This window comes from Podarcis tiliguerta, assembly GCF_965153285.1.
Source record: "Podarcis tiliguerta genome assembly, chromosome: Z".
NCBI lineage: Eukaryota > Metazoa > Chordata > Lepidosauria > Squamata > Lacertidae > Podarcis > Podarcis tiliguerta.
The window spans coordinates 25,261,751-25,274,288 of NC_139553.1; the positions used below are offsets into that span (position 1 = coordinate 25,261,751).

Below are 12,538 nucleotides of genomic sequence, written 5' to 3' on the forward strand. Positions count from 1 at the left end.
AGGGAAGTCCCCCAAAAGGGGTTCCATTACAGAAGGAAAAGGAAAGGAGGGGAGGGGATCAGGCTGATTCCAAGCCAAAGGCCAGGCAGAACAACTCTGCCCTGCAGGCCCTGCAGAAAGAAATCAGATCCCGCAGGCCCCTGGTCTCATGAGACAGAGCGTTCCACCAGGCCAGAGCCAGTGTTGAAAAGGCCCTGGCCCTGGTTGAGGCTAATCTGACTTCCTTAGGGTCCGGGACCTATAGGGTGTTGCTATTTATAGACCTTAAGGTCCTCCGCACGACATACCAGGAGAGGCAGTCCTGTAGGTACAAGAGTCCTAGGCCGTGAAGGGCTTTAAAGGTCAAAACCAGCACCTTAAACCTAACCCTGTACTCCACAGGAGCCAGTGCACCTGGAAAAGCACTGGGTGAATGTGGTCCTGCAGCAAGGACCCCATAAGGAGCCTCGCCGCGGCATTCTACACCTGCTGGAGTTTCTGGAACAACTTCAAGTGCAGCCCTGCGTAGAGTGAGTTACAGTAATCAAGCCAGGAGGTGACCGTCACATGGATCACTGTGGCCAGATCAGGGCGGGAAAGGTAAGGGACCAACTGTTTGATATGGCGGAGATGGAAAAATGCCGCCTTTGCAGTAGCTGCAATCAGTACCTCCATGGAGAGGGAGGCGTCGAAGGTTACACCCAAACTCAAAGGGCCCCACACATTTGTACCATCAAACACACACAAGTACAACTCTGCATGAGAAGAAAACCCAATTGGCCTAGGGTTCTACCTTGTGTGGAGCCCAAAATGAGTATGCAGATACTCATATAGGACTCATTCACACAAACCACCAGGTGGCTGGCATTTGTGGCATCATCAAGAGGGATGGCTAACTTGTGTGACCCAGTGAAATAGCCTGACGTGTTTTCAATACATAGAGGCCAAAGGATGACACCCACCTACACCCATGTGCTAATGAACCCCTACAGCGTGGGTATTGCAGTAGCATGAGACAAGTATTCTCCAACATTTTCACCCCCCAAAACCATAAAAATCTATTTTTACTGCTTCTGAGGCAACCTCCCATCCATCCAGTTTAGGAAACCTCCTACTAACAGTGCTTCAGTCTTACCTGGATTGAGCTTCAGTTTGTTGGCTCTCACCCAGTCCGTTACTGAGGCAAGACAATGGTCAAGTACAACCTCACCGGCAGGTGAGAAGGCAGTATGCTGAGCTTGCTTGCTGGCAACGTACTCCGGAGTTTCATGTAGATGTTAAACAGCATGGGGGATAAAATTGAACCCTGAGAAACCCCACACTGAAGGCTCCAAGGTGAAGAACTTCCCAAGCATCACCCTCTGGAAACGACTACACAAGTACAAATGGAACCACAATTTGTGTTGGCATGCAAGCTTCTGAAGCTAGGGCACGATACTCAGCAGAGTAAACACCGCACAAACAGAAGAGGCAGGAGAGGTTGTGTGAGGATATTTACAAGCAGTTTATTCAGTGTACATCAGGACAAAAGGAAACATGTTTAATCTCCTTCGTGTCCAAAGCAAAAAAGCAAAAGCAATACACAAATGGAAGTTCTCAGCATACTGTGCTGGAGTGTAAACAGACATGTGACACACAACAATCATGCCTGTTCCTTAAGGTGGAACAGAATATTCCAACAAATTGGACAGCTGCTCCAGGATATCATGAGGTCAAGAATTAACAAGGAGACATTTCCCGTCTCTCTTCCAACAGTGGTCATCATACAGGGTGACCAAAACAGTTCCTATGACAAAACCGGGCCTAAATCCCAATTGAAATGTATATAGAAAATCAGTTTCCTCCAAGAGCACCTGGATCTGATCTGTGGCCACCCACTCCAGGACCTTGCCTAAGGGGAGATTAGGAACTGGCCAATAGTTTTTCTGAGTCCTTAGATTTTCCAAGATCAGTGAGGGTTTCTTAAGGAGTGGCTTTCCTAAGGAGTGGCCTCCTTCAAGCAGGCAGGGACCACTCTCTCTTGCAAGGAGACATTAATCACCTTCCTGGACCAGCCACCTGGCACCTCCCTGCTAGTTTTTATCAGCCAAGATGAACTAAGGTCCAGAATGCAAATGGCCGTCCTGATCAATCCAAGCACCTTGTCCACATTCTCGATCCTTACCAACTGAAACTCATCCAACACAACAGGACTAGACAGTGCTCTGGACACTCTTTGGTCACCTCTGCTGTAACAGCGGAGTTAAGTTCCTGGTAGATGCAAGCAGTTTTATTATTTGCAAAGCTAAGTGTCTATGATGTATTCCAGCTCAAGTATTTTCATGGGGAGCCTATATTTAAAGGTGGATGAGGGCAGATGCAAAATGTAACCAAGTTTTAATATGCTTGGAGCAATCACTATTGGGCGTAACTCTGCTACAAAAGAGTCAAAATCTCTCTTCCAAACCCCCCTTTTTTAAAAAACATTTTTTAAAATGTAGCCAGTAAAATGGTTACATACAAACTCAACAAATCATAGATAAAACAGCACAAAGCAACATAGTAACAAAAGCAGCACAAAGCAACATAGTAACAAAAGTAGTTCCAAAGCAGCTCAAAAAAATAGCCTCCAGGTGTTGAGGTCTTCCTAATATCTCTCCAATAGCTTATTTTACTAGAAATACATGGAAGCCCAGAGACAATTATCATTCTCCTGCACACAATCTTCTCCCAGCTGTACTTATTTGCACCAAGATTTTCAAATTCTAGGAAGACTTCAAGTTAGTCAGGATCTGCATCCTCACCTTGTTGTTACAGCTATTTTAATTTCTCACCAAAACAAATACAACTTGTGAAAGATAGTGCTTGTATACAATGTGTATGAATGAGTCATCGAGTAAACCATAACAGTATTTTCCTATATTGATTTAAATACCGACGCCACAGACAGCATTCTTAAATAAGTAAGTTTGATTTTTGCTGTTCTGAAGCTGGTAATTCCTGGCAAGTGGAAGTTTCTTTCAAAGAGAAGGTACTTTCTCACATCCAGAGTACGACCATCCTGAAAGCCAGTAATCTTGTCCAGAGGAAGTATAGCCAACCGCTGCTCCCCACTAATTAGGGCAGTCCTGGAAGCGGAAGCAGTCACTCGCAATCTTCCACACTGTGTTGTTGTTTGTGGTTTGTGCTGTTAACAAGAAGTTCTGATTGAAGTACTGCTGCTTGCTCCCATCAAATTTGACAGACCCACATGTCACAACAAGGATGGTGTTATGGTTCAGAGTGGCTTGCTCTAAAGAAAGAAACAGAAGATATTAAGGCATGCCAGTATATCACAAGCCTATTTTTATACAGAATTGCTATCAAGCATTTCAAAGTTATTGCTTCTTTCTCCTCTTTCTAACTAAAACACCTGTAAAATGCAACCAACAATACAATCAGTATTATAGAAGCTTGCAGTGCAATCATGAAACAGGTATGCATATGTGTGTGAAGCGCAATAAGTATTAGTAAGTTCATCTTGTTATTATACTGTTTAACCCTAGAATGGCTAACCTGTGGCCCTCCATGTATTTTTGGACTCTCATTTCCCAGCATAGCCAAAAGTCAGGGATGAAGAGAGAGTCATTGCTGCCACAACTTACCCACCAATGGTTTAGTCCAAGGTGCCACTTTACAATGTTCTATGGGTGTCTAGAAAGCAGCTTCTACCAAGTCAGAATATTGGTCCACCTAGCTCAGTGTTGTCTACACTGAGTGGCAGCAGCTCTCCAGGATTTCAGAGAGGGAGTCTATCCCAGTAACATCTTGAGAGGCTGGAGGCTGAATCTAGGACCTTTGCTGTGCAAAGCAGATGCTCTGCCACTGAGGTATGCCTCTTCTCTAACTTGCCAACTAGCAAACTCCCACCACCATTATTCGTTATTTCATTTTCAATATGTATACATCCAATAACAATACTTCTGTTGATACTTTAGAAGTAAAAATTAAAACCATAAAATACAAAAATGCAGCATGAAAACAGAATCTACAAAAAGAGCAATAATTTCAGTGCTATTTTTCGCCATCCTGACTATGTTTTGCTTGTTACTATGCTATGCATACTTGTTTTATAGAAGCGAGTCATGGGCAACTTACACCTGCTAGGAGCAAAGCCCCGATGTCTTTCACTTGTGCTGCATCAGGTAGATTTTGGGCATCACATGGCAGGGCAGAGTCTCAAACAAAGATGTGCTCTCCCAAGCCCACATTCCTAGCATGTTCACATTTCTGTTTCAGAAACATCCACGCTAGTGGAAGATGGGAGGATCCCTAAGGATGTGCTCCAAGTGGAGCTGGCTTCACAGACTAGGCCTGCTGGCAGACTGACTCTGTGTCACAAAGATGTCTGCAAATGTGACATGGAGGCTGGGATTGCCGCTGTATGGCAATCCCTTACAAACAACTGCAATGCCTGGAGACAGACAGTCAGGCTGTGTGTCCACAGCAGTGACCAGAGGATGAATGACCACTGAAAGGAGAACAAAGAGAAGAAATGCCATGGTGCACCTGCAGCAGCAAAACCAAACGTCTTCATCTGCCCTACTGGACTCTACAGCCAAAGCAGGCGCTGTAACTCTCGAGTGGTTTGACTTTACCCCCAAAGGTGCGCTCTTCAATTATCTCCCTAGACAGATGGATGCTAACATTGTAAACTGCCCCGTGACGCTCAGATGAAGGACAGTATAGAAATGTAATTTTAAAAATTAAAAATATGAAATAAGTTGGGTTAAGGACTGTTCAAAGAGGCGACTTACAGGAAATTCAAATTAATCTTTAAGGCTTCTAAAAACAATTATATTCAGGTTACGTCCACACCAGCACTCTTTGCACAGTTCATAGGATTTTGCTCTGTCCTGTCCAGCAGCCCTGTAAGGTGGCATAGGAACTGATGTTCTAAAAAGCATACTGTCCAACAAGACAATGACTTATCCCCAACAACAGCATACAAATCAATATGGCTAATTTGACACAACAACACCCTTCCACACACATACAAACAAACCATGCTGCAACCAACTGAACACAACCAACTAAGCTCTGGACTCTCCAATCTCTCACAATGCCAATAAGAATCAATAACTATATAAATAAAGGACCTACCCATGACATGCTGACACAAAAACCCTGCACAATAGAATGAAAAGACCACTTCCACCCCTCTCCCTCCTTCTTTTTCTCCCCTGTTCCCCCTAAGTCTGTGACAATAGTGTCTCATACCGAACGTAAGCAAACTGTGAAAAAGACTCTGTGAGTTGAAAGTGGAGACACTCTATGTACTTTTCCTTGTTTATTTGTTTGTTTTGTATCACAAAAATATTTGTTGTTGTTTAGTCGTTCAGTCGTGTCCGACTCTTCGTGACCCCATGGACCAGAGCACGCCAGGCACTCCTGTCTTCCACTGCCACCCGCAGTTTGGTCAGGTTCATGTTTGTAGCCTCGAGAACACTGTCTAACCATCTCATCCTCTGTCGTCCCCTTCTCCTTGTGCCCTCCATCTTTCCCAACATCAGAGTCTTTTCCAGTGAGTCTTCTCTTCTCATGAGGTGGCCAAAGTATTGGAGCCTCAGCTTCACGATCTGTCCTTCCAGTGAGCACTCAGGGCTGATTTCCTTAAGAATGGATGCGTTTGATCTTCTTGCAGTCCATGGGACTCTCAAGAGTTTCCTCCAGCACCATAATTCAAAAGCGTCAATTCTTCGGCGATCAGCCTTCTTTATGGTCCAGCTCTCACTTCCATACATCACTACTGGGAAAACCATAGCTTTTACTATACGGACCTTTGTTGGCAAGGTGATGTCTCTACTTTTTAAAATGCTGTTTAGGTTTGTCATTGCTTTCCTCCCAAGAAGCAGGCGTCTCTTAATTTCGTGGCTGCTGTCACCATCTGCAGTGATCATGGATCCCAAGAAAGTAAAATCTCTCACTGCCTCCATTTCCTCCCCTTCTATTTGCCAGGAGGTGATGGGACCAGTGGCCATGATCTTCGTTTTTTTGATGTTGAGCTTCAGACCATATTTTGCGCTCTCCTCTTTCACCCTCAATAAAAGGTTTTTTAAATCCTCCTCACTTTCTGCCATCAAGGTTGTGTCATCTGCATATCTGAGGTTGTTGATATTTCTTCCAGCAATCTTAATTCCGGCTAGGGATTCATCCAGCCCAGCCTTTCGCATGATGAATTCTGCATATAAATTAAATAAGCAGGGAGACAAAATACAGCCTTGTCGTACTCCTTTCCCAATTTTGAACCAATCAGTTGTTCCATATCCAGTTCTAATTGTAGCTTCTTGTCCCACATAGAGATTTCTCAGGAGACAGATGAGGTGATCAGGCACTCCCATTTCTTTAAGAACTTGCCATAGTTTGCTGTGGTCGACACAGTCAAAGGCTTTTGCATAGTCAATGAAGCAGAAGTAGATGTCTTTCTGGAACTCTCTAGCTTTCTCCATAATCCAGCGCATGTTTGCAATTTGGTCTCTGGTTCCTCTGCCTCTTCTAAATCCAGCTTGCACCTCTGGGAGTTCTCGGTCCACATACTGCTTGAGCCTTCCTTGAAGAATTTTAAGCATAACCTTGCTAGCGTGTGAAATGAGTGCAATTGTGCGGTAGTTGGAGCATTCTTTAGCACTGCCCTTCTTTGGGATTGGGATGTAGACTGACCTTCTCCAATCCTCTGGCCACTGCTGAGTTTTCCAAACTTGCTGGCATATTGAGTGTAGCACCTTAACAGCATCATCTTTTAAAATTTTAAATAGTTCAGCTGGAATACCATCACTTCCACTGGCCTTGTTATTTGCAATGCTTTCTAAGGCCCATTTGACTTCACTCTCCAGGATGTCTGGCTCAAGGTCAGCAACCACACTACCTGGGGTGTACGAGACATCCGTATCTTTCTGGTATAATTCCTCTGTGTATTCTTGCCACCTCTTCTTGATGTCTTCTGCTTCTGTTAGGTCCTTACCACTTTTGTCCTTTATTATGGTAATCTTTGAACGAAATGTTCCTTTCATATAAATATTTCATAAAAATATTTAATAAGCACTTTTTAAAGCATGTCACACTTTTTGCAATAGTTTTCTGCTTGAGCTACGAAGATCAGCACAAATAGGAACAAAGCTGCTCCTCGCAACCTTTTCCTAAAGACCATCAGGGACACTATGGATGCTTTTCCATTTCTACAATTTTTTGGAAGAATGTACAGAAATGTCACAAGAACAGATTGGGTAGACATAATTTAACCACATAATTCAGAAACGCAAAGGAACTGCTGAAATTTCTGAAACTGGAATGATTGCAAGTTACATAATGTGAAAAGGTTAAATAATTCTACTTACATATTTAGAATCAAGCTATCTTCCCTGATTTGTGGGCTACACTGTTTGACAAGGTATCTTACCATGAACAGGCTGGCAATCAAATGTGGTAACTTGAAAATCACTTGAAGGCAACATTTCAAAGAATTCTGCAAGTGCTGCTTGCCCAGATACTGCATTCCCATTCCAAACCAGGGTCGCTTTGTCCAGGTAGAGTTTGGTTAACACCTGAGAAACATTAGGAAGCATTACATGAACTCCAAGGGGAAACTGTGCTTTTATTACAGCACCCCTTCCTATATAGGTTGCTGCATCCAGATACAGTATTTACATTTTCCCTTTTCCTTTAGGGTTTTCCCTTTTCCTTTAGTCCCCCCACAAAATGCATAGAGATGCATTAAAGTCTTGTAATTAACACACCCAAATCAAAGCACCAAGTATAGGATGTGGGAGACCTTGCTTGGCAGCAGTACACTGGAAAAGGAACTAGGTATCTTAGCTGATCACATTCTAAGTATGAGCAAACAGCATGATGCACCTGGTAAAACAGTAAGAGAAACAACCTAACACTAAGAACTGTTTTAACAGTGAAATAGACTGTTTGGGAGGCAATGACTCTCCTTTGCTGGAGGTGTGTAAGCAGGGGTTGGACAGCCATCTGTTAGGGATGCAAGAAGTTGCACCCTGCATTGCAAAATCCTACAGTGAGCTGGTACTTGGCTTCCAAAGTCCCTTCCAATGCTTTGGTTCTTTGTCTACAGAAAGGTGAGCCCCACTGAGTTCAAAGGGAAAAAGACTCAGGTTAAGTAGCTACCATTTCATGTCAACTAACTGGAACTGCTCAGTCATTGCTTCCACACTTCCGTCTACCTGTTTGCACTATTTATAACACAATCCTATACATGTCTATTTAAACACCACTGCGTTCAATAGGACTTACAGGCAAGTGGTATAGGATTGTAGCCTTTGGGTGCAGTCCTTTACAGATATTCTCACAGAGTAAACTCCCACTGAACATATTTTTGAGTAAACATACAGAGGATCAAGCTGTTAAGAGATAGAAACAAATGACATGTGTTTGAAGGCTGTGTCCATGACAACATGGAATGATCTAATAATCTCAGCATGTACAAATATATATATTAGCATGAATAATATCAGCACATACAATATCAGAACTCAGATACAGTGGTGCCCCGCAAGACGAATGCCTCGGAAGACGAAAGAGTTTTTCGTTTTCTGAGTTGCTTCGCAAGACGGATTTCCCTATGGGCTTGCTTCGCAAGATGAAACGTCTCGTGCCTTTTTTAAAAAAACCGCCAATGCATTCCTATGGGAAACCGTCAATACACATTGGTGCTTCGCAAGATGAAAAAACTCGCAGAACGAATTAATTTCGTCTTGCGAGGCACCACTGTATGTACTTTGCGAAATGCAGTAAATAATTCTTCTAAAAAAACCAAACCCCACACCAAACACAAAAGCTGTTGGGAATCTACATACCCGTCTCCTTTTATCCATAGTTTCATAGTAAATATTTGCAAATTCTTCAGCAGCTCTGCAAGCTTGATCCACATAGGTTTTAAAGTTCTAAACATAAAAACACAGCTCAATGAAACCATTTTCGAAGGGTGTCAACAGTAAGGTAAAGATGTCAGATACAGAGAAGGGAACTCCAATTTGTAAAGTTACAAGAGCTAGTATGGATAATGGATGGAAATCTCTTCCATAGTTTTGCTTTGTTGTAACCCCTGCCTCAAAGCCATACAAACATTATATAAGTGACTGACAGAAATGACCTATGACTATGATTTTGTCAATCATAATTACATGAAACAGTCCCAGACAGTATCAGCATAAACAGAGGAAGAGAATCAGCAGTGAAGTTATACCTTCAACTGTGTGCTAGGAGAAAGGCAGCAAAGGGATTGTTTCTTTTGGGGGGGGGGTGCTCCTGCACCATGAACTTTGTAGTGGGCCCTTCTACTGGGATGGTCACCTACGACCACATACTTGTTTTTTCCATCCCTCCCCATTCCATTCACATAACAAGCCTGTAAGGTTAGGCTGAGAGAGAAAGAGAGCACACTAGTGGCCGGATATCTCCCAGTGGCTTCACAGCTGAAACTCTTCAACAAAGCAACCTCCAAGGATCCGACCTCATTTGCCATTGCCTCTGCAGCAGCGGAAGCCTGGCTATACATTCCTTGGAAGCCGGTTCTTCAGCCCGTTGGTCCTGCCGCCCGAGGAGGTGGCCTCACATTGCCTCATGGGCCGGCCCTCCACTTAGGAGGTCGCATGCGTCCCTCCCTCCCTCCCAAATTTATCAACACAACGAACCCGGTTAGGCAGGCAGAGGCTAGGCCACCCTAAGAGCTACGCGGCAGGGCAACCTGAACCCACGTCCTCCGTCTCAGGGGCCGACACTCTACCTCCTCAGCTTCCACTCTTACCACAGATGTAGTAGCCATGTGGGCGACGTCCCTCGAGGACTGAGGTAGAGAAGTGAGAGGCCAGGCTCGCCTTAGGGGCAACCTGCTCCTCTGGAGGAAGCACGCACAGGGATTGGCTGGAAGAGAAGCGCGAACAGTCAAGACGGACCCAGGAGACGGCGAGACAGGTAGGCGGAAACGGAAGCGCGGTCTCCGAGGAAGGAGTTAATTCCGCTATAGAGGTGCCGAGGCCTAGAGCGGCACCGCTCTAGGAAGAGATCCTGGCAAACGGGTGGCTTCATGCGTCGGCCGGAACTTCCGGCTGCCTGTCGCTATGGCGACGAATGACAGACCTTCCGCTGCGTTTGGGCTCTTCCCCCTCCGGTGTTCCGGTTTAGCGTAACTCTTTCTCCCGCCCCCTCCGCCACGTGCTTTTACTGCTGCTTAGCACTGCAAGTTCCACTAGCTTCACTCCAGAAAGGCAGTCTTGCATAGTGGTTAGGGCGAGGTTGGTGAGTCTGCGGCTCTCCAGGCGTTGCTGGAGAGCAGCTCCCATAAACGCTGCCCGTTGGCGATGTTGGCTGGGCTGATGGGAACTGGAGCCCAGCCACATTTGGGGCGCCAAATGTTGGCAAACCATACATTAAAAAGAAACACACACACACCAAGAAGCCTGGGAACTGTAGCTTACCACCTAAAGTGCTGCAGTTCCCAGCACGTGGGAAACTATAAAGTTCTCGGGATTCCTTGGAGAGGAATGTGCCTAAATGTAGGGCGTGTGCTCAGTCTAATCCTTAGTCGACCGTGTGCGGCATGAGGCTTTTTTACTGAGTGAGCCCGTCGCTTCCTCTCTCCGCCGAACTTCACCTCGCAGGGCTGTTGTGAGGATAAAAAGGAAAGAGAAGGAACCAAGTGTGCTGTCTTTCGCTCCTCAGAGGAAGGTGGTATGCAAATGTAACACATATATAAATGTGCATGAAATTACACTCCTGGTCACCTATTGCCACCACAAAATGTATAGCGACAAACTTCGAAGACTGAGCAATATGTTATTTCGGCGTCCACAACTCTTTAGCGGCTCATACAATATCTCCCTTTTATCTTTTTTTTTTAATTTCCAAAGAGCTAGATCTGCCTGCAGATATGGAAAATTCCACCTTCTTTTTCTGTTATGGTGCTAAGTGGGGATGCAGCAACGTGTAAAATTACAGTAGAAAACAAATCTATCCCAAACATCCCTTGGTGGGCATAAATTAGCGGGTGCTTGAATCTATCTTTAAAAATATTAAATATTTATTATGACCATTTCATTCCTTTCCCAACTTTTTCTGTTTCTAACTGTCTTTTAAGAACCAATAGGGGGCATAGGAGTGCTTTGCATTGGTAGAAACTGAAAAATGAACTGCTTTTGCTTTAGGATAAATAGAGTAGAGACGTGAGCTCCAGTGAAACTGATGTTAACTCAACATAACTGCTGATTTTCCAAACCAGGTAATAAAAATAAGTGGGTAAAAAACTAACCAAAAAGGTTTGGATGACCCAGAGACAGGGGATGGGTGGCAATTTCTAAGAGGTGTTTATTTTACCTCAAAATTCTGGTTACCAAGATTTCCAGCTGTTTCGCAGGCCCCTACTGGTGTACTTTTATCTAGGGTGAACACGTGTCTTACTTGTGTCTTACAGAGGACAGTCCTCTATTATGAAGGGTTATAAGAGGACAGTCCTCCATCTGAAGGGTTGTCCAGGGCAAGTCCACTTTAAAGAATAATAATCCTAATATAATAATAATAATAATGATAATAATAATAGTAGTAATACAAATTTTATTTATATCCTGCTCTCCCCAGCCGAAGCCAGGCTCAGAGCAGCTAACATCAAATGTATAACACATTAACATAAAATCAGACAATCAATTAAAATACATCCTCAAATCAGATCAGGATCAGAATAAAATCCAATCAGATGGCAACCTGCAGATTATGGTTGGGGACCTGAAATGCTCACCAGGCCCAACTGTTTGTGCTGTTTGTGCTTTGAAGTTAGTAGCACCCAGACAGCAGACCGAGAGGGCAAACAGAACACCTGGTCACAGGTGAGATACCTGGTGATAATCAGATTCTCACATTTCTATGATGATAGGAAATTTTCTGATATTGCATTGATACCTATAAGTTAACATACAAATTTTATGCAAAATGGCGCCTTTTGTCCTCCTTGCTGTGATGCACTTCCTCCTCAGTCTTTTCCCCTGCAACAGTGTTTAAGTGGCTACCGTATTCTTTGATCTTCAGCAACAACAAAAAACGCTTTTCAGAGCATGGATAGCTATTTATTATACAACAAATGGACATGGAACTTTACAGCGTGAGTGACATAAAAAACAAACAAGAAGCTACTTTCATTCAGTTGGAGTTTTCAGCCTAAACTTTGGCTCTGTACATATTACCGTTTACTCTGGCTGCAGTGCACTCCAACCACTGGTGTTCTGAAGCTGTGTACACATGACATTAGCCACAATCCATATTTGTCCTGTAGTTTCTTGAAAAATACAGCATTTTCTGTCAAACCAGATTCCATCCGATTTGAAAATGTAAGTCACATGCACTTTGCAGTTAAACTGATGCATGTACATTTCAGGCAACATGCATAGATGGCAGCTTCACTGAATAGGAGTTTGCAGCGGCAGGAGGGGTGTGTGTGGCAGGCATGGGGAGGCAAGTCAGGTAAAGCACAACAGGTGAAGACATTTCTGCTCCACTTTGGCATGTACAGCAATGTGCAAATATGAATTGAAAA

General features: G+C 44.0%; 1 protein-coding gene across 2 annotated transcripts; it reads right to left on the reverse strand.

Moving 5' to 3' along the window:
* Window positions 1–1,459: 1,459 nt before the first annotated feature.
* Window positions 1,460–9,931, reverse strand: NXT2 (nuclear transport factor 2 like export factor 2). Of its 2 annotated transcripts, XM_083424146.1 has the most exons (5): window positions 9,764–9,920; window positions 8,814–8,900; window positions 8,251–8,357; window positions 7,394–7,538; window positions 1,460–3,250 (listed from the first exon to the last, which is right to left on the reverse strand). In XM_083424146.1, the coding sequence occupies exons 3-5, from the start codon at window positions 8,326–8,328 to the stop codon at window positions 3,072–3,074; spliced, it is 402 nt and encodes a 133-aa protein (XP_083280272.1). In that variant the 5' UTR covers window positions 8,329–8,357; window positions 8,814–8,900; window positions 9,764–9,920; the 3' UTR covers window positions 1,460–3,071. The 2 variants fall into 2 exon arrangements, with proteins under 2 accessions (XP_083280272.1, XP_083280271.1); XM_083424145.1 differs by lacking the exon at window positions 8,251–8,357 and having other exon boundaries at window positions 9,764–9,931.
* Window positions 9,932–12,538: the final 2,607 nt, after the last annotated feature.

Coding starts and splice junctions, on each gene's coding strand:
- NXT2 (XM_083424145.1), bottom strand. Junction 7,539..8,813: donor CTATGGATAAAAGGAGACGG/GTATGTAGATTC, acceptor AATGTTTCTCAG/GTGTTAACCAAACTCTACCT. Junction 3,251..7,393: donor TGATTGCCAGCCTGTTCATG/GTAAGATACCTT, acceptor TTCTTTCTTTAG/AGCAAGCCACTCTGAACCAT.